Genomic DNA, 19386 nt, shown 5'->3' on the forward strand with positions numbered 1-19386 from the left:
CCGCTGACAGCGGCCAGAGTCGGCGGAGCACTCTGCTAGCTGACGCAGCGGCGTCTAGCAGCACTTAGCGGACTCAAAGAACTGGGTGTGTGTTTCTCCAACCTTTTTGGTTTTGTTTTTTTTTAGTATTTACAGTCTACAATGAAGAAATTAAAAAGCCCCAACTCCTGACGCCCACATTGTGGTCAGACGGTCCGTGTTGATGTTGCTGACTGACATGGACGCCAGTGACAACAAGGTAATATCTTTTTGTGGGTCTATTTTGTTGGGGTCTTGCTACACGGTTAGCCCGTTCAAGAAAAGCTAACGGTATACCGTTGTTGTATTAGGGCCCGAAATTGGGCTCTGCTTCGATGCACGACAATGTTGCTGAAATGTCACGGTGCGTTTCGAGGATTTAAATAGCTATTTTAGTTTTTCTTTGTCGTACGGAAAAGAAGACGTGTTTGTGTTTTAATCAGTGAAGCGTCAGTGCATTTTGGCTAGAAAGCTAACACCAGCTAATTGTGGTTGGTGTTCAAAACACGAATAACATTTTCCCCCGTCTTCATACGCAATTTTTTTGCATTTTCGATGGGTTTTCGTCATTATATAAAATAAGTGTTGCCTTACGAAAATAGGAAAATCCTGACCGCAGAAAAGCAGCACATCTCTGTAATGTTATTGTGGCTAAAGCTAGTTATCTCAGTTGTCATTTGACGCTTCTGATTTTGTCTCAACCAGAGATACTTTGGCTGGTTCCATCATAAACTTATTTATGATGTACTTGGAGAGTGTAACGAATAAATTGTTTTCGGTGCGTGTTTGGGAGCGCGCTTGTGTCGGAAGAGGCGGTGAGGCTTGGTGGGTATCACCGGCGGAATGTCCGGTTCTTCTGCATGTTCGGCATTCCTCTGACACGGTTTGCAATGCAGAAAGTTTAGTTTGTGTTCCGAGGCCTGCAGACAACAGCTGATGATTAAGTAAATGATGACGTCTTTTAGTTCAAAGCACCACAACTTTCGGTGCAGAAAGGCATGTGATTGAAAGCGTTTACTCCCGGAATAAATGCTTGCACAAACAGGACTGAGGAGATCAGTTGGCCTCCCAGTCTAATCTCTTTAGTTCTGTCTTCCCCAGCAGATGCACATGACCTCATTGCCTTGTTCACAATCACAGCCACTGTGTCCTGTCTCAGGATTTCACTGGTCAAATCAACAGGCTGACCCAGGCCAGCTCCTACAGGCATCCTCTTTTTAGTTGGATGTCACTCTCCAGTATTTCCCCCCATGCACATTAAGCTGCTGGTCTGGCGGTATAATTAGCTTATCCTGTAGTGCTGTCCCTACTTTATCCTCTCAAACTTAATCCTACAACACCCTGGTTAACTGTCAGGAACGACCATCCAGATTTGGTTCTCTTCATCTTCAGCAGCTTTGCAGATGTTTCACTTCCATCTTTAAGAAGTCTGGTTCTGGCTGTACAATCTTCCTTCATGATCCAAGGCTTGTTTTTACCTAAATTACCTAAAGTCGGAGAATCACCGACTCTCCGTAACCGTGGGAGACAATAGGATGACTGTGACAGCAGCTGGCCACACTGATGGATCTATTCATGCATCACGATCACTGTGAGGAGGATTCTTTGTGTTCTGAACTCTGTCACCCCGTGTCATTCTGTATAAAATGGAACATTATTTTAATGTGACCTCTTGGATGTAGATTATGCCTTCAGTCAGACCACTGACTCTAAAAATGAATGAACGAGAAGAGTGGGTAAAGTCAGAAAATAATATTTATGTGTTTGTTTATTCAAACCCAACCTGGAAGCGTGTTGTTAGTGCAATGTTGTCCATTCACTTCCTACTAACTGCCTTCAAAATTAAGTAAATACTACCTTAGATATGTCCCTTAAGTGTTGAAAGTGATCGTGCTTGAGTGTGTTTTCCCCCCTAAAATCTATAATGTTTCATTTTTTTGTCCTACTGGTTCTGGCTTTAAATATGGAAGCCCACAACCCCAGAAAATATAAAATTATACTTTATTCTGCCTCTACCTCATTTGTAAATCTGTCATTTTTTACCTAAATCCAGAGTAAATGGATGGATATCAATAAAATCAGTGCTTTCAAGGCCATTCATATAATTTATTGGCCTTCTGTATTCCTGCCTTTGCAAGCAACGGCTGTTATTCTTTCAAAAATCTAGTTGTTTTTTGTGCTGAGCCAGAAGGCAAAGCTCTCAATCTATCGGTCAATCTTGGTTCCTACCCTCACCTGTGTTCGTGAGCCATGGGTCATCCCCAAAAGAACAAGGACACGGATACAAGAGGAAAAATGGCTTTTCTTTGCAGGGTTGCTGTCACCCTGTCCCCCTTAGACACGGTACATCTTCTTTAGAGATAAGATGAGCAGCTCAGTCATTCCGGAGACACTCGGACTAGAACTGTTGCTCTTGAGCGTAGAGAGGAGTCACATGAGGTGCACTAGACCTCCATATTATAATTTGAGAACCACCCAGTGTGTTGAAATGTGTAAAAGCACTTAATGAATCTGTTGAATAAGATGCCCAGTATAAAATACTCTGACCACCGTGACGGTAATGACTCTTCTTGTGTCTTTCTGCAGGATGTAAAGCTTTCAGCCGAAGTAGAGCCATTTATCCCGCAAAGGAAAGGTCTTGACGGAACTCTAGTGGGCATGAGTCTTTCTGGAGAGGCAGGTGGAGTGAGTGGAGGGGTGGAAACCACTCCCATACCCAGCTACCTCATCACCTGCTACCCTTTTGTCCAGGAGAACCAACCTAACAGGTAGTGTCAGTATGTCAGGGCAGGGGTCACTATCAGAATGGATGAAACTCTGAACCAATGCCCTTCTGAGTGCTTGAATCACATCATTCCAAGTACCCTGGATATTAGAGTTGTTGATATGTTTGGCAGAGAGACATTGCTTTTTCCTTTTGCAGTCTGGGAGATCCTGTGTCCCCAATTTGTGGTGCCAGAACAATCAGATCTTCACAAATCTTTGAACACCACATCCTTAATGTTATTTGAAAGAAGAGATCAGAATCAGATCCATTAAACAACATATTCAGTACGAACCAATGGTTTTTACCATGGATGGAAACATTTAGGGAGCCTCTAGAGTGAACGTGGAACCACAGTTTATATTTTAGTGGCTCTTTCTTTGTCCAGAATGATCTACTGCGTCCTGCACACATCCGTTCCTTTGTTTGCCTCCGTCCCCTATTTGAATGCAAGGAAATGCTCTGGCTGTGAAAATGTCATCTAGATTGTAATCAAGAGTTCTGCCCACCACACACACACACACACACACACACACACATGCACACAAACCACAAGACACCAAACACCATGACACAAAATTACAGATGTAGCTCTATTGTCACTGTGGTCTTTAGTAACTCACTTCACTTCAATCAAGTGGTGTTTTACATAAGGAAAATGACATATAAACCGCTTGACGTGACATTTTGACAGTAGTTTGAAGTGGGGTGCTGCTAGTTTAAACTGTTTTTAGTTGTTTTTCTATACAACAGTCAATCAGAGGATTCCATTTAACCTAATATAACTTCTCCGGTGCGTTTTAGGCAACATCCTATGTATAACGGAGGGGAGCTGCGCTGGCAGCAGCCTAACCCCAGCCCTGGTGGATCATACCTGGCCTACCCCATCTTGTCCTCCCCCCAGCCTCCTGTCTCCAATGACTATGCTTACTACCAGATTATGCCTGCTCCCTGCCCACCTGTGATGGGCTTCTACCAGCCCTTCCATGGTGCTTATGCAGGACCCATGCAAACTGGAGTGGTCAGCCCCGTCTCTGCAGATGTCAGCGAAAGGCCGCTGCCCCTGGGGTTGCCGTATGGGATGGCCAGTCAGAGGGGGAGAGGCATGGTCCGACCTAATGTTCTCTCAAAGGTAGAGCGTAATACTCATTATGAATGCAGTGCGTCATTGTACCACAATATCACATGTCATCTTCATTGTGTTACGTGATCTTGTGAAAGTTTTATTTATTTTTTCCAGCAACAGTTGGGAATATGTCAGTCTCCAAGAGGTCGCAGGCCTCCAACCAGGAGTGTGGCCGTGCAGAAGGAGGTTTGTACCTTCAGTCCTGATGGAAGGACCAAGACAGTCATGTTGGTGGATGCAGCTCAGCAGACTGGTAAGAGGTCCACAACAGTATTAAGCTCCATTTTTTTTTTAAATTAAAAGCCACCTGGAGTGACACTATTTGGATGGTGAATATCCAGCTTTGTGTTGCCAGTGACCTTCTTTAGCCGTGTAACTAGAAGGAACATGAAGCCCAAAACTTTCCAGCCTTTGTTGTGATAAGATGCTTTCGCTGTCAGGAATCTGTCCTGTGGACAAGGAAGCAGGGCGCAGTTATGCTAAAAACAAAGTCTTGTCTTACAGGTCTATGCTCAAAAACGTTTGCGTAAAAGCACAGGAATGCAGAATGTCCTGTTGCAGAGGTTTGCGTCTTTGCTACTTATAATGTCAACAATTATCAAGCGTGTCCTCATAAAAACTATTACCAGTACCTCTAATGCGTAAATGACAAAGAATTTTGAATTCAGGCCAAAGTGAAACTGGTCCAAATATGTCCAGCTTATCCTCTGATTCACTGACAGTATTTTTAGCTCTGCTAAAATTGTGATGTATTCAGTTTTGGTGTTATTTTGTGCTCAGATTTTCCTGGCGAGGTGTCAGGACGGAGCGCCGTTGAGCGGGTGAGCCCCCAGTTGTGGAAGTCCCGAACCAAGAGACGACGAGCATCTAATTCAGGTGAAATCTACAGCGAGCAGGGCGCCACTGAGGCGGACATCGACAGTGACAGCGGCTATTGTAGCCCTAAACACAACCAGGCCCAAGGAGCAACGCAGCGAACAGAGAATACAGCAGCGTCTACGGTAGGTCTTCCACTGACCTTCAGCCCCAGACCTAATCAGTGGTGATCACACGGATGTCCTGCGTTGTGTTCAGTGGTTCTTCCACGATGAAGACAAGATGGCGATAAAGTAAAAATAGATAGGCGATAATGGAAACAATGAGGAAATGTAGGTTTTGTTCTACTACTGTTAGTGGTGGCAATTTGAAACTGCAAGGCTGCTTTAAAATGGGGACGTATCTTGGAAAAAGACTTATATAAGTCTATAAGTATAATTTTTTTAACAAAAAAATCTGTTGTGATTAAAGCACTACAGGTACAATTTACTATATGTATGGAAAATATATGAATCTACGTTAGGCACAAGTAGGGCCCAGTTATTGGTGTCATTTCCTTCAGTATTAAAAGCATGTACCGGTACTGTTTTATACAGTACATGCTACAGCTCACTGATCTGTTCTTTCTATGTTTTCTGTATTTAAAGGGAGTTGAAGCTGGTGTGATGACAGGTAAGTTTGATGGCTGTCCCATAGATCTGCATGGTTTTCTATCGCTATGTCATGGGTATTATATTTTTCCTGAGTTTTTGTGTTTATTCTAAATCCCCCAGCAGGTACATGGGTAAACGTAACCTCCCGGCCCCTCCAAAAATCTTGGGGAGACAGGAATGGTCAGTTTTATCGAGCCGGCCAAAGGAAGAATCCTGAGCAGAGGAACTTCTCACAGGTAAACATCCCATAAATTATTATTATTATTATTATTGTTATTATATTAACCAAAAATGAAGAACTGTAGCCAAATAAGTGCAAAACCAAATGTATTTTATTTTGTAAATAACAAAGCTGCATGTTTTACTGTTATCACCAAACAATAGTGAAGACTAAAAAAATTCTGCCTTTCAGGATTTCCACAATGGATATACAGGGCACGGGCCATCTAACCAATCAGAACCAAGGCTACAGCCAGCAGTGGCCACCCCAGAGCCCCTCTATTTTGAGGTGAGAAAAGCAAATTTAAGTTTAGCATTTTTCAGATTTTTTTTTTTAATATAGAATGTATTTTTCTCTGTCAGGATGAAGATGAGTTCCCAGATTTAACCAATGAAAGGGGTGTCCAGCGCAACACAAGACCAGAATCTAACTCCATGCAAACGCACATCCAGCCTAAATTGCCCAAAAACCTGGTAGGGAAAGGTTCTGTCGGAAGGCACCTCCCCCACCATAATACAGTTTATTTATTTCAGTCATAGATTCCAATTTTCTTTAAAGTTACACCCTTTGCATTTGGAATTCATTAGTTTAGCCAACTTTCAGTGATTGAATTGTTGTTCAAACCCCTAAATACAGTTGTTTGTGTCTGTGTTCATCGCAGCTGGAAAACTTACCAGAAAACTCCCCTATCAACATCGTGCAGACGCCCATTCCTATTACAACCTCTGTTCCGAAGAGAGCCAAGAGCCAGAGGAAGAAAGCATTGGCTGCAGCTTTGGCCACCGCACAGGAGTATTCTGAAATCAGCATGGAACAGAAGAAATTACAGGTATAAACATTCATTACCTATAGTATTACACATTGCTTGCCTGTTTGTTTAACTTTCCACACCCAACAGGAGACGTTCACTAAAACGGCAGGGAAGAAGAGTAAAACATCTGTGGAGCTGGACTTGGGAGACATGTTGGCAGCTTTAGAGAAACAGCAACAGGCCATGAAGGCCCGACAGCTCAACAACACCAAGCCTTTGTCTTTTACAGGTAGGCATTCATTAACCTGTCAGGCACGCAAGTGCACAACTAATCTTCCTTACTAAATCCTAAATCCTTACTCCAAAATTCCTGCTAACTCTGCTGCAGTTGGAACGACGTCTCCATTCCACGGATCTGGTTCCAACAGCATGTCGTCCATGTTGAAGGGTCAGCAGCAGCCATACTCAGCCCCACATAATCCTCTGGATTCCACTGCTCCGCGCGTCAAGAGAGGGAAGGAGAGAGAGATCCCCAAAGTGAAACGGCCAACAGCCCTCAAGAAGGTTCATGATGGAAGATGATATATCCGCTCCATTGGGGAACACCTAAATTGATGAATCCCTGTGTTTTTTCATAGATTATCTTAAAGGAACGTGAGGGGAAAAAAGGTAAAACAAGTGTGGACTCAGAGTCTTCGGGCCAGGAGGAGAACAGGGAAGAATGTCTGCATTTTACAGATGATCTGACACAAGAACCCACTTCACAAGATGGTGAGGCTGTTTTATGGCTGAGTGAAATCACATTTATTTGACCCATGAGGGAATCTTTAGTTTTTTTAAATTCTTCCCTTTCACTCCCAGAAAATGGCCTGAGTGTGCCGAGCGATACGTCCCTCTCCCCAGCCAGTCAGAACTCTCCCTACAGCATCACCCCGGTATCTCAGGGTTCTCCGGCCAGCTCTGGCATCGGGAGTCCTATGGCTTCAAACGCCATCACCAAGATCCACAGTCGTCGCTTCAGAGAGTGAGTGTGCACACTCCCACATGTGAGAATCAAGAATGTCAATCTGGGTGAGCGATGCTGGAACCCCCAGCATCGAAAAAAACCAGTGCTGGTTCCAGTTGACAGAGTGGTGTTTGTAAAGAGCCCTGTAGGGTGTAGCGCACATTGTCCCCTCTCTGCCAGAATGTATGCCTGCGATGACAGACCAAGCTTTGTCCAGCTGTATCCTCAGCTGTGGTCCTATTGTCCCATCCCACCCTTGTCTAACAGATGCATTTAAAGCATCCGAAGACTCCAGAGACCAAGCTCCTCCTCTCAGCGCTTAACTCCTGCACAATCGTCCCTCAGGCCACTCCACGTCAAACTTCCGATTGTTGTTTCATCAAACCACAAAGCAGCTTGTGGGAAGAAAAGGGGTGGGTTAATTTAGAGGGGTCAGGTCACAGCCAACTAAACCGAAATACGCATAATCAACAAGCAGGGAGAAGAGTTTGTCCGACTACAATTGAAAATTCGCTCATTATGGCCTGGAAGGCCAAATGGAAGGCTTCACAGGGCCTCAAAACACTTTAGTAACCTCTTTACTTCATTATTACGTAATAAATCAATTCTTTGAGATTTTGGTTGTTAGCGAATGGTAAGAGTATATGTTCTTTTCCTCACCCCTCATCCCCTTCCCCTGCAGGTACTGTAACCAGGTGCTGAGTAAGGAGATCGATGAGAGCGTGACTTTGCTCCTGCAGGAACTGGTTCGTTTCCAAGAGCGGGTCTACCAGAAGGATCCCACAAAGGCCAAATCCAAGCGGCGCCTGGTCATGGGGCTCAGAGAGGTCACCAAGCACATGAAGCTACAAACCATCAAATGTGTCATCATCTCCCCTAACTGCGAGAAGATCCAGGCCAAAGGTGAGTGGTTTTGTGTTGTTTTTTGGGAAGAAAGAACAAACAAAAAACCTCACTTATTTATTTATTATGTTTCAGGTGGTCTGGATGAAGCCTTGTATAATGTCATCGCCATGGCTCGAGAACAGGAGATCCCATTTGTGTTTGCTTTGGGCAGGAAAGCTCTCGGACGATGCGTCAACAAGCTGGTGCCTGTCAGCGTGGTCGGCATTTTTAACTTTTCCGGAGCTGAGGTCAGAGACTGTCAGAGAAGAGAAGCTTAAGGGCTGTTCCTCACTAATCTGTTCTTATTTCATACAGTGACTCTTTCTCTTTCAGAGTCTCTTCAACCAGCTGGTTTCTCTTACTGAAGAAGCCAGGAAGGCCTATAAAGACATGGTGTCAGCTCTGGAGCAGGAGCAGACTGAGGAAGCGCTGAAGAATGAAAAGAAGGTCCCACACCAAATGGGTCATTACCGGAACCATTCTGCTGCCTCTGCTGTCTCTTTTTGCTCCATTTTCTCCGAACCCATCTCAGAGGTCAACGAAAAGGAGTATGGTAAGCATTAGGAACTCCAGTTTGTTATTTTTTGGGGGGGAGTTTGATGAGAAAATGGAGAATAACCAACAAGCCAACTATTTCAGAGACGAACTGGAGGAGTATGGTCGAGACATCAGATGCCTTGGAGCCATTGGAAACTGAGCCGAGTCGACCCGCACGATCAACCAACCAGAAGGAGAGTGATGTTTTGGCAGCCAGCTCTGGCAGCGCTCCATCTGGCTCCACCGCTGCCCAGCCCAGGGCAGCACCCCCAACACAGGGCACAGGGGAGAAGGAAGAGGTCCGTGTGGACGACCGGCTGGAGCTGGCCTCTCAGCAGAGCACAGAGACGGGCTCTTTGGACGGGAGCTGCAGGGGCCCCCTGAACTCCTCCATCACTTCCACCACTTCCACCCTGGTGCCTGGCATGTTAGAGGAAGCAGAGGAGGAGGAAGAGGAGGAGGACGACTACACTCCCAAGCCCGTTTCGGTGGAGCCCACCCGCAGCAGCCGCATTGAATCATGGGTGTCTAAGACCCTGGAGAACCTGCAGTTAGGAAAGAGTCAGGACAGTACAGAAGAAGAGGAGGAGGAGGAGGAAGAAGAAGAAGATGATGATGATGACAGAGGGCAGAGTGATGCTGAGGAGGACTTGGACTCAGCAGACGTCACAGAGGCATCAATGTCAAGCAAAGAGAAGGTGGAAGCAAAGCTTCCTGGATGACGACCTCACAGGAATTAATTTGCTCTGTTGCACTCACCATTCACCTGTCTTCACAGCAGCTTCTGTCTCCGTAACCCCTGACAACCAGACATAATCTCAGGTACCCAAAAGTCATCTGACCAAAACACACATCATGGAAACACACACCAAACAGCCAGGACAGTTTCAAGAGTTAATAAGACTTAAAAAACAAAACAAAAAAAACATTCTCTTAACATTCTGAAAATTAAAAAAATTAAAAAAAAGTAAAATCTACAACATTAATTTTGTTTTTATTTCATTTTAGAACTTACATTTTTTTAACTCACAGGTTACAGTTGGAGTAAAACTGTCATAGGAATCTACACCAAAACCTCTGATTAAATGCTCTTTTAAACAAAGGCGACGCCCTCAGTTCTGCTCACACGTTAACCTGCAACACTTGAATCCATTTTCTTTCCCTCCTGTTATTTTTACAGTCGGGGATGTTTGTGACGGCAACTGACTAGAGCTGAGTTGAACTGTTTGTAGTTCACGCGGGAACCTTTTCAGTACCTGTCTCACTTTACAAAGAGCGTGGAAGATCGCAGCTCTGCTAGTATTAGTGTGACTGTCGTGCATGCACATATTGTATTTAACCTTACTTTTGCAGAGCTTTATCTTTATAAATATTTTTTTTAAAGTCTGGCTGCTTTACATGTGAATGGGAGATGTGTGCTTTCTTGTCTTTGTTGGACTCATTGATGTTTTCTTCCTAAAATATAAAAGTGTCAGGGGTTCTGTCTTTCCAACGAGACTGCTCCCATCTGTCTTCAGTGTTTTAAAAAACAAAAAGCAAGAGGCGCGTCTGCATCCAGATAATTCAAACAACTTCTAAGAAGCCCAATAAGCTTTGTGTATATAAAGTCTGTGTGGCTGCGGCCTGCACCAGTCTTATACTGGTTTTGGTGTAATTGAGAGCTTTTTCTCCCACAGGAATCGATTCAGTTTAAGCCAATCTCATCCTCTGTATTCAGCTGATTAACTTTTTGTATCAACATTAAATCATTCCATTTGGAATAGTGTGCTATTGTGTTCATAACAGCAGATCTCAGTAACTGAATGGATTGGAAACGCAGCCGTTCACTGCTGTACTGCTTTTACACGTTGGTATTAGTTTGATGTGTTGACCTCTAATGAAATTACTCCAGTGCCCTTATCTTTAGTGGCGGCAGCCTCCAGCCACGGCAGAGTAGAGCGGGACGTCACCACAGTCGGGCACACGCACCACAGACCGCTGTAAATAAACCTGTATAAAAGAGTCAGTCAGTTGTATCCAATAAAAACAATCACCACTTTGAAGCCATTTGATAGGTAACCATTGGAAACCAAGTTGATCGTGACAGTGAGATTTCAGCCAGTCAGTTTGTGATTCTCTATTTTTTTTGGTTTTTCTTTTTTTTTTTTTTTTTTTTCTAGTTTCTTTTTTTTTTTATGCAGTGTCGGGCTGTTTGCAATGTGAAGCCCAGAGCGGACGGACTTGATATTGTACTTTAAGATCATGAAGGTATTTCCCGTTTGAAAATAAGGTACGCAGCGTGTAAACTTTGTTGTTGCTATGACTTCCATCAAAGTGTTTAAAGCGTGTTAACTGACTGCAAGCGTGTACGTGTGTGTGAGTTTGCACTATGTAAATATGTACTGGTAAATGTCTTGTAACTAATGTGAACAGCAACAAAAAAAAATGGTTTGATGAAGTTTTTTTCTTTTATGTGCTCCTCATCTTTATATGGATGTTTGGACTGTCTCCTTTAGACTGTACATGATTAGTAACGTTGTTAGAGGATGTTTCTCATAATCCTGTTATCTTTACCCTTTATGGATGATTATTAACATCATTAAAATATTGTTTATGTAAAGTTTATGTCTTGAGCCTTATCTATTATTTGTTAACTTGTTGCACCACTGAAACAAAAGGAAACGACTAATATGAAGATAAGATTTGCGATTTGAGGCATTGATCCATTGGTTATTGAACTGTCCTTGTTGTGTAATGGCGCCGATTGGCCACTAGATGGAGACCAAGCTCAGCTAAGTTTTAATATAGCGTGAGATATACAGTAAACGCTGGTTTAATTCTGAGGTATATCTCGTTTATTTCCACAAATAAAAGTACAGTTTCACGATTTACAATGTAACATCATCTAAAAAAGTCACTGCCCCTATACATTATATCTAATTACTTTGAAAAATACCCACTTATCCCAGAGTGACCGCAGTTTGCAAACACAAGCTGATCTGAACCAAAGGTAAGCTGATTGTTAAATCCTCCATCTGATATGCCCTCAGGTACTTATTTAGAATGCTATTTAAAACATCCAATACATGTAATAAAACTCCAGTCAATCTACACTCTTTAGAGGCTTAATTGCCTAGAAAGTGCGACTTTAACTTCGTTTTTGCGTCCCAGAGTGCATCTACTGTGTTGGGTCTTCTGTGCATGTACCTTCAGCATGAGTCACCCTGCTCCTGCGTGATTGGCTGCTAGTCTATGAGCAGGGGAGGGGGGTCTTGTCAATCTCTCCCTCTGCTTCTCTCACACGTTCATCCGCAATGAGAAAAGAGTTTCATTCAGTAAAAAAAAAAAAAAAAAAGAGCGGTCATTCATGAAAGCTGCGCAAATCAAATGCGCCTCGGGCAGAAAGAAAGGACGCACGTACTGGGATGATGGCACTGTGTCCAGCATGAGCGCAGCTGAGCAGACGGGACCTTGCTCTCCAGAGGAGTCCCACACTGGTAGGTTTATTCCATCAATATGAGCATAATAACAAGCTAATCTAATAACCTGATTTACATCCACTCTCAGATTATTGTGTTTCTTATTCTGTATCTAATCAAAACTGCAGTATCATATCAACCCAGCCATTAAAAAACTGACTTCTTTAACTCTTCTCTATCTGATTTGTTCCTGCTGTCGGTTCAGCTCCCTGGTTATAAGAGAGCAAAACCTGCCCTGATTTACATCACAGAGAGGACTTTAATCAGGTATCACTGAACTTCTGTCACAGACATAATCCAAGAGATTGTGAATGATCAGGATGAGTGTGGAGCTAGGACCTTCTTTTTCTCTGCAGGCATGCTCAGACGTACCAAATACAGCCGTCTGCGCAATGACTCGCTGGCCTCTTTGGAGGACCGGCCTCAAAGGGTCTTGTCCCTCAAGAGGGACCTCTGCTTGGACTCTGACTTTGCCCTGTTGGACCCTGGGACGCCTGATCACCATGAGGGCTCCAACCCCCACATGGGGAACACTGGACCTCAAAGTGGTCCGAGGGGCCAGACAACCAGGGACCAGACCACATGTGGACACGCTGACGGAACAGACTGGGATTGGAGGTCAGGTTGCAGACTCTGTAAGCCACCGTCCTTTCCTGAGCCCCTGTCCAGTGGTCCCTCTGCCCTGAGCTGCACAAAAAGACCCATCAGCCTGCAGCGGATGACCAGCCTCCCCTCGGAGCTCGGCTGCTCCTGCTCTCGGCACGGAGCCGGCCCGCGCTGCCTGGAGGCCGCGGCAGGTGACCTCACAACCGTACAGACGGCACCCGGATCAGTTCACCACAACCTCAAGGTATCTGTCACCACACGACTCACGTGCGCAGCGCGACAGTGCAGGTGAGTTGCGCTGTTCACCGACACGTTCACTTTTCCACATCCAGCGCCCCCCCCCCCCCCCCCCCCACAGGGAGCTTCCTGTGTAGGCAGCAGTGACTCATCCTGACTCTCTGCTCCTGACTTCTGTGCGCACACTCACTAGTGTGTGCGTGAGTACGTGCGCGCGTGCGTGAACATATCGGGTCCCCTTTGCTTTAACACCAGATGTGTGTCCGTGCAGGTTATCGAGCAGCAGTGGCAGCTGGAAATGAGAATGGACCTGATTTTCCATTCTGTATAAGCAAGTGCAACACATAATTTACATATGTTCACATTGGCCCACATACACACGCACACACACACACATACACATACACACACATATGAAGTTCAGTCTGGTGATCACTGACAAACTCATTTTGCTTGATGCTAAATTTAAACCCACTATGAATTGAGGTGTTTTTAAGTGTTCATGCCTGAAAATGTCTTGGTTTAAATGTCATCAGTGCTCGTCTGGCCATGACTTGGAGCTGAGCCTTCAGCAAATATTAGCATTCCACGCTGCACAAATGATGCCATAAGCGTTACACATGCAAAACATTCTTGACCTTAAGACATTACACAGAATTCTGAGTAACAGATGGACGTGCAATAAGCTCAAAATTCAACATTTTTGGAATTCACTTTTCCTCTTTTGTGTAAAATCTGTTGCGACCCATCAAGTACAGCTGAATGTGGCTGACAGGGTTGTGCAGCCAGAACATTTCTGCCACAGAAACAACCGTCTGCCCGCAGGATAAATGAGCCTGAGCGTATCTGTAGCTGAACACTTGCACCATTCTAAGCTGGAGCTGCAGCAACATTAACACACCTGAAACACATTTGCAATTCCGCCAATCGAAACCCTCCTGGTGCAGTTTAGGATCTCTGAACGTGTCGTAATCTGTCAATATTTACGTTTAGATTTCAACACCCACCTCAACTGTTATTCAGAGTAAAATTAGAAATCAATAATTTTTCTGATGAGAACCAGGATGGAAACATGATCAAATATGAGGTTGTGTTTGTGGGTTCTGTTGTGGTCTTTAGTACCTTGGCAACGTGGAGGTGACCAAGTCCATGAGAACCCTTGACTCAGAGACAAGAATACAACTGACTAGGTAAAACACACACACACACGCACACACACACACACACACACACACACACACACACACACACACACACACACACACACACAGAGAAAGCCATTAACACTGGGGCCACGTGTGTCTTCATAAAAAAAGAAGAAAATCAGATTAAATTTATAATTCATAAATTGGGGCTTTCTTCTCATTGGGTCTCAACATCCTTGGACAGGATGCTTCGAGAGCCACCGCACACATAAACCTCTGTTCTAAGCAGAAACGCTAATTGACGGGCCCCGAAATCCAATTAAGCTGAATTTCCTCCCTTGCATCCTAAATTGTGGAATTCCTGAGTGGAGTTGAAGGCAGCAGACTTCTGGGGGATACTTGAGAGATACTCTGGAGTCACCTGCATGAGCATGAGCTCCGGCCAAAGCTGTTCTCTAGACATTAAGATGCTCCTGCCACCTTTCAGGAAAACCAGCTGTCAGCCACATCTGATGGACAGTTTATCTAAGCATTCCCCATCCAGCTCAGATCTTGAAATAATGTTTGCATTGATTGAACTTAATGCATTTAATTAGGTTGTTATGTCATGATTAAGATTAAGATGAACTTTATTCATCCCCGTGGGGAAATTGAATTGTAGTAGCAACCTATACAAAGTATAGAAACAGAAGAAATAAATACAGATAAGATTAGAATGTTATAAGCATATATACAGCATATATTATAAGCATATATATAATATATATACATAATATAATATATACATTATAAGCATTATAATATGTTGATAATATATACACATATATCACATATATCAATATATATCACATCTCAAATGCCGCTCACATCACAGCAGGAAACATTGATCGTATATTTATTCAAGTATTGTAGTGGATATAATTTGTGTGTGTGTGTGTGTGTGTGTGAGCAGAGAGGCCATCAGCAGACTGTGTGAGAGGACGTCAGTAACGGCAGCAGTGAAGATGAAAAGGGTAAAGAACACAAACTGCCATGAACACACGCGTGTGGACTCAACTCAACATACAGTAGAGTTAGTGGGAATTAATGTTTGTACATGTGTGTGTGTGTGTGTGTGTGTGTGTGTGTGCAGCCTGGCCCCAAACAGCCCTCCTCTGTTTTGGGTGGGACCAACCTGCAGTTCTCAGGGACCAGCGTCGTCCTGAGCGTCTCCGCCGACAGCCTGAGCCTGATCGCCGCCTCCTCGTTACAGGTGCTGAACTTTAACCCTGCAAAGGTGTGAGAACCATCTCAGGTGTGTTCCTCTCTCTCTTTTCTCTTCCTCAGAAGATCGTCCGCCATCCCATGCAGACCATTTCCTTTGCCTCCGGAGGAGACCCGGTAGGTTTGTGGACACAGAATCTTTAGATAATAACAATAATATTATCACACCAATTGGTGCATTATCAGTATATTCACATATTTTGTATTTTGTCACGACCAGAAGCAAATGGTAGAGATCCTAGAATGGAGCCATGAGGAGCTCCACTTTATTTTAGCCTGCTTAGATGACCTCCTAATAAAGTATTCCCTCCATTCTGATGGGATTTAAACCAGTAATAAGTCTCCCAGTAGGCCCAGTGAAATGTTGAGTACAAATGTAACAGAATGCTGCTGTTACATCTAAAAAATAGTAGCTGCTATGCTAGCATTACCACACACATTTTTTTAAAAAAAGTGTCTGTTTATGTCATATTCAGTTTCTTAAATTAGATTAGTAACAAGTTTTCACACTTGACCTTTAAAAGTGACCAGAGCCTTCATCTGGTTGAGGCTCTCTTGTGTTTGTTGCTTTTAGAAAGTTCCCACTTACCATCGCTGTTATCATTTTAATTTTTGGAGCCGTGACTGGGATTTTAAATCAGCGTCAGAGTGGTGTTTACTGATCGATCCATCTGATTGAGGATAGAAACGATTTTAAAATATGCAGTATTGATGTTTGTTTACTGACTTAATCTCTGTATCCTAGCGTCTTTAGTATCTTGGGCATGATCTTTGGCAGATGAAATCTCAGTCATGTTTTCCCCTTTTTCTCTTTTCTTGTGTTTCTCTTTGTTTCCAGGAAATGGCAGATTACATTGCTTATGTTGCGAAAGACATCTTCAGTCTGAGAGGTCAGTTTAATTTAGCATCATGTGGACTGGCCACAATTGTTTTACTGTAAATGCCTTGGAAAATCCCCCCTGCCCTGTTTTTGCCTCCCTCTCTCTCTCTCTCTCTCACCCTCTTTATCTCTGTCCCTCCCTCCATCTCTGTCTGTCTCTCTTTTCTGTCTCTCTCTCTCTCACCCTCTTTATCTCTGTCCCTCCCTCCATCTCTGTCTGTCTCTCTTTTCTGTCTCTCTCTCTCTCACCCTCTTTATCTCTGTCCCTCCCTCCATCTCTGTCTGTCTCTCTTTTCTGTCTCTCTCTCTCTCACCCTCTTTATCTCTGTCCCTCCCTCCATCTCTGTCTGTCTCTCTTTTCTGTCTCTCTCTCTCTCACCCTCTTTATCTCTGTCCCTCCCTCCATCTCTGTCTGTCTCTCTTTTCTGTCTCTCTCTCAGCTTGTCACATCCTGGAGTGTCCCCGGGGTCGAGCCAGCGAGGTCATCAACAGCATCGGTCAGGCGTTCGAGAGTCGTTTTCGCAGAGTCCTCAGCCACCGACCGGCGCTCTTTTCCCCCAACACCAGGTCCAGTCTTTGAACACAACACACCGCCTGTTAGATGTGATAAACATTAAACCATGTGCTTAGTTGTAATTCAACATTTTCTAACAATATATAAAATTGTTCTTATATTCAGGCCAGTGGTGAGAATGTGTCATAAAAGGCGTACAGAGGACACAAACACAGACCAAAAGGCCAAGTTGGGGGGTGAAATAGGTCAGAGTTGTGATTACTACAATCTGTTCCTTGAAGCAGCGCCACCTGCTGGCCATTCTGAGCACCTGCAGCTAACAAAAGATAAAAACAAACTCAGCATCGGCATTCAGAAGGTAAAGACGTAAAACCCACCCGGTTTATGTGTACCTGAACGCCTCACTAGTCCAGAGTGGTTGTGCACACGCTCACGCATGTGCGCGCAGAGATCTGATGACTCATCTGTTGTTGTTGCAGGTTTCCCTGTATGAAAACTGCCCCGCGGAGGGAACCTCAGCCCTACCTGCAGGTGAAATGACGCCAATACACTCACAGCGTGTCCTGTGAGCCCGAAAATGTGCTTTTTTGAAAACAGAACATTTCTTAACATCATTTTTGGAGCTATTACTATTAATTAAAGATGTCACTATTCAAAATTATGCTGATGAGCTAGATAATGTAAATTAATTAGAAACTAAATGTAATTTGTTACAGTCTGTGGTTAATTCTCATAGGCGTACACATATTGAAAGGCTATTTTAGGTCAGGCACTTACTATTGTTCTGATTGCATACTGTATATTAGGGGTCCTGAAAAGTTACTTTATGAAGTCTGACATCTGTGTCGTGTAAAAGCCGTTTTTAAAATACATTCCAGTATTCAAATAAAGTCGTTTTACTTTATAATTATGTTTGTAATTATTACACAATGCATGTAAGTAGAATAGTGAGAGTTATTTTTTTGGAGGCGACGTTGAAATTTATCATATAATTTCTTCAAATTTGTTTGAGCTCATCAGTCAAGGCATATTTAAGATTTAATCTTATAATAAATTGCTGAATCAATTTATTCAAAACAAATATTGAGGTCTTAATGCCAGATCTCAGATAACTTATATACCGGTAATAATTATCAAATTGTGTTCATCTTCATAAGACTCTGGTGAATCTCAGGCTGCTGCTGAAGTGCTGATCCAGGACCAGAGCTGGTTCCAGGGCAGGTCAGTCACAGAACTTTTAGTCACATTTAAAATGATTTGCACATCTAAATAATAATCTGTGTGACTTTATTGATTTACTGACATATAATCCTGTTTAATTGTGCTGCATGCTCTCCATACTCTGCATCCAGAGCTGCACCTTTGATCCTTTGATGCATCTCTCGCTATGTGAAGCAGGTTCGGTCGACACAGGGCTGAGGCCGTGCTCACCTGTGCCGGAGACTTCATGGTCAGAGAGAGGAGCTCTGCTTCTAGTCAGTGCATGCTCGGTGGTGTGGAGGAGGGCACGGCGCACCGCCACTGAACAGGTCCACATGCAAACCCAGACAGCGATCATGTTTAGCGCTGACCTCCAGGAAGCTGCAGCTGAAACGTCTCCAAAAAGACAGTTGAACGGCACCAACGAGAGACTCCGATCATCTTGCATCACTTTAATAAAACATGTACATTTAAAGGCTTGTGCAGTTCCAAGTTCTGCCAGCAGAAAATCTTAAATCCTCAGAATTGTTTAGATAAAAGTAGAAGCACAAATTGTGATTAAGAACCTCTAGAATGTAACTTTTTCTATTACTTTTCCAATAATTATATTTGCAGGCTCTATATGTTCATTTTATTAGTTATTGTATTTATGTTGCTATTTTCAGTCTTCTTCGAACCTGTTGTATTTGACATTTTGAATGCGAAATACAGACGAATTATAAATAAATCAACATTTTGTGTTTGTGTAGTCAATCAAGCAGTAATACACTTTATGACCACACGATGTCGCCCTTACATCGCTAAAAAGATTGTACCCATTTAAAAGGTCCGGTATGTAAAACGGTTCCTTCCTAGCAGGAAAGTTGGAGGTTCGATTCCAGCTCAGGCTCTCGTGTCTTAAGTTTCATGTTTTCCACAAGCTTACTTTGGTTTATGTATTTTGTGTGCGTGTACGTGGGTGATCTTTTAGCAGTCTGACAGCTACAGATTTGAATGACTTATAACCGAGCGTATGCCCGAAACAGGCCGTTTTATTTTCTGCTGCTGTCCTGGTCGTCCTCAGGGATGCTCGGGGAGTCTCACCCAGACAAATCACACTTGGTCGTGCTGAGCTCAGGGAGGAAGTGGCAGCGGAAACTTTAACACCAGCAAAGACTGATACAAGGGAAAGATACACCCAGTAGGAAAACAAGACTTCAGGTCTTTCCGTGGAGATAATTCTGTCACATGTGATCACTGACCTCACGTGATTGTTCACACAACACAATCCCCACTGCAGTTTTTCTGTGTGTGTGTGTGTGAGAGAG

At 43.6% G+C, this 19386-nt stretch overlaps 2 protein-coding genes across 5 annotated transcripts; both read left to right on the top strand.

Annotated features, from left to right (window-relative positions):
- Position 1: 1 nt before the first annotated feature.
- secisbp2l (SECIS binding protein 2-like) lies at positions 2-11380 on the top strand. Its single transcript, XM_011609999.2, has 18 exons — positions 2-238; positions 2605-2786; positions 3587-3914; positions 4023-4161; positions 4689-4909; positions 5372-5396; positions 5498-5613; positions 5790-5885; positions 5960-6070; positions 6259-6426; positions 6496-6637; positions 6737-6912; positions 6987-7119; positions 7210-7372; positions 8037-8257; positions 8333-8487; positions 8573-8792; positions 8879-11380. The coding sequence occupies exons 1-18, from the start codon at positions 203-205 to the stop codon at positions 9496-9498; spliced, it is 3252 nt and encodes a 1083-aa protein (XP_011608301.2). The 5' UTR covers positions 2-202; the 3' UTR covers positions 9499-11380.
- Positions 11381-12004: 624 nt separating this feature from the next.
- On the top strand, positions 12005-18802 carry LOC105417270 (SHC-transforming protein 1). 4 transcript variants are annotated; one of them, XM_029846043.1, is made up of 13 exons: positions 12005-12252; positions 12440-12501; positions 12591-13084; positions 14197-14267; positions 15175-15235; positions 15355-15474; positions 15552-15602; positions 16324-16375; positions 16806-16932; positions 17045-17237; positions 17359-17410; positions 18037-18100; positions 18275-18802. In XM_029846043.1, the coding sequence occupies exons 3-13, from the start codon at positions 12593-12595 to the stop codon at positions 18402-18404; spliced, it is 1413 nt and encodes a 470-aa protein (XP_029701903.1). In that variant the 5' UTR covers positions 12005-12252; positions 12440-12501; positions 12591-12592; the 3' UTR covers positions 18405-18802. The 4 variants fall into 4 exon arrangements, with proteins under 4 accessions (XP_029701903.1, XP_011608303.2, XP_029701901.1 ...); XM_011610001.2 differs by having other exon boundaries at positions 15549-15602; positions 18232-18359; XM_029846041.1 differs by having other exon boundaries at positions 12007-12252; positions 15549-15602.
- Positions 18803-19386: the final 584 nt, after the last annotated feature.

This window comes from Takifugu rubripes, chromosome 13 (genome assembly GCF_901000725.2).
Source record: "Takifugu rubripes chromosome 13, fTakRub1.2, whole genome shotgun sequence".
Taxonomy (NCBI): Eukaryota; Metazoa; Chordata; class Actinopteri; order Tetraodontiformes; family Tetraodontidae; genus Takifugu; species Takifugu rubripes.

Bases quoted from the DNA above. Each gene is read 5' to 3' on its own strand.
- LOC105417270 (XM_029846041.1), top strand. From the start codon at position 12,593: ATGCTCAGACGTACCAAATACAGCCGTCTGCGCAATGACTCGCTGGCC. The intron at 13,085-14,196 runs GTATCTGTCACC...TGTGGTCTTTAG, and splicing joins CAGTTCACCACAACCTCAAG to TACCTTGGCAACGTGGAGGT. The intron at 15,603-16,323 runs GTAGGTTTGTGG...CTTTGTTTCCAG, and splicing joins TTGCCTCCGGAGGAGACCCG to GAAATGGCAGATTACATTGC.
- secisbp2l (XM_011609999.2), top strand. From the start codon at position 203: ATGTTGCTGACTGACATGGACGCCAGTGACAACAAG. The intron at 4,162-4,688 runs GTAAGAGGTCCA...TTTTGTGCTCAG, and splicing joins GGATGCAGCTCAGCAGACTG to ATTTTCCTGGCGAGGTGTCA. The intron at 7,120-7,209 runs GTGAGGCTGTTT...TTTCACTCCCAG, and splicing joins AGAACCCACTTCACAAGATG to AAAATGGCCTGAGTGTGCCG.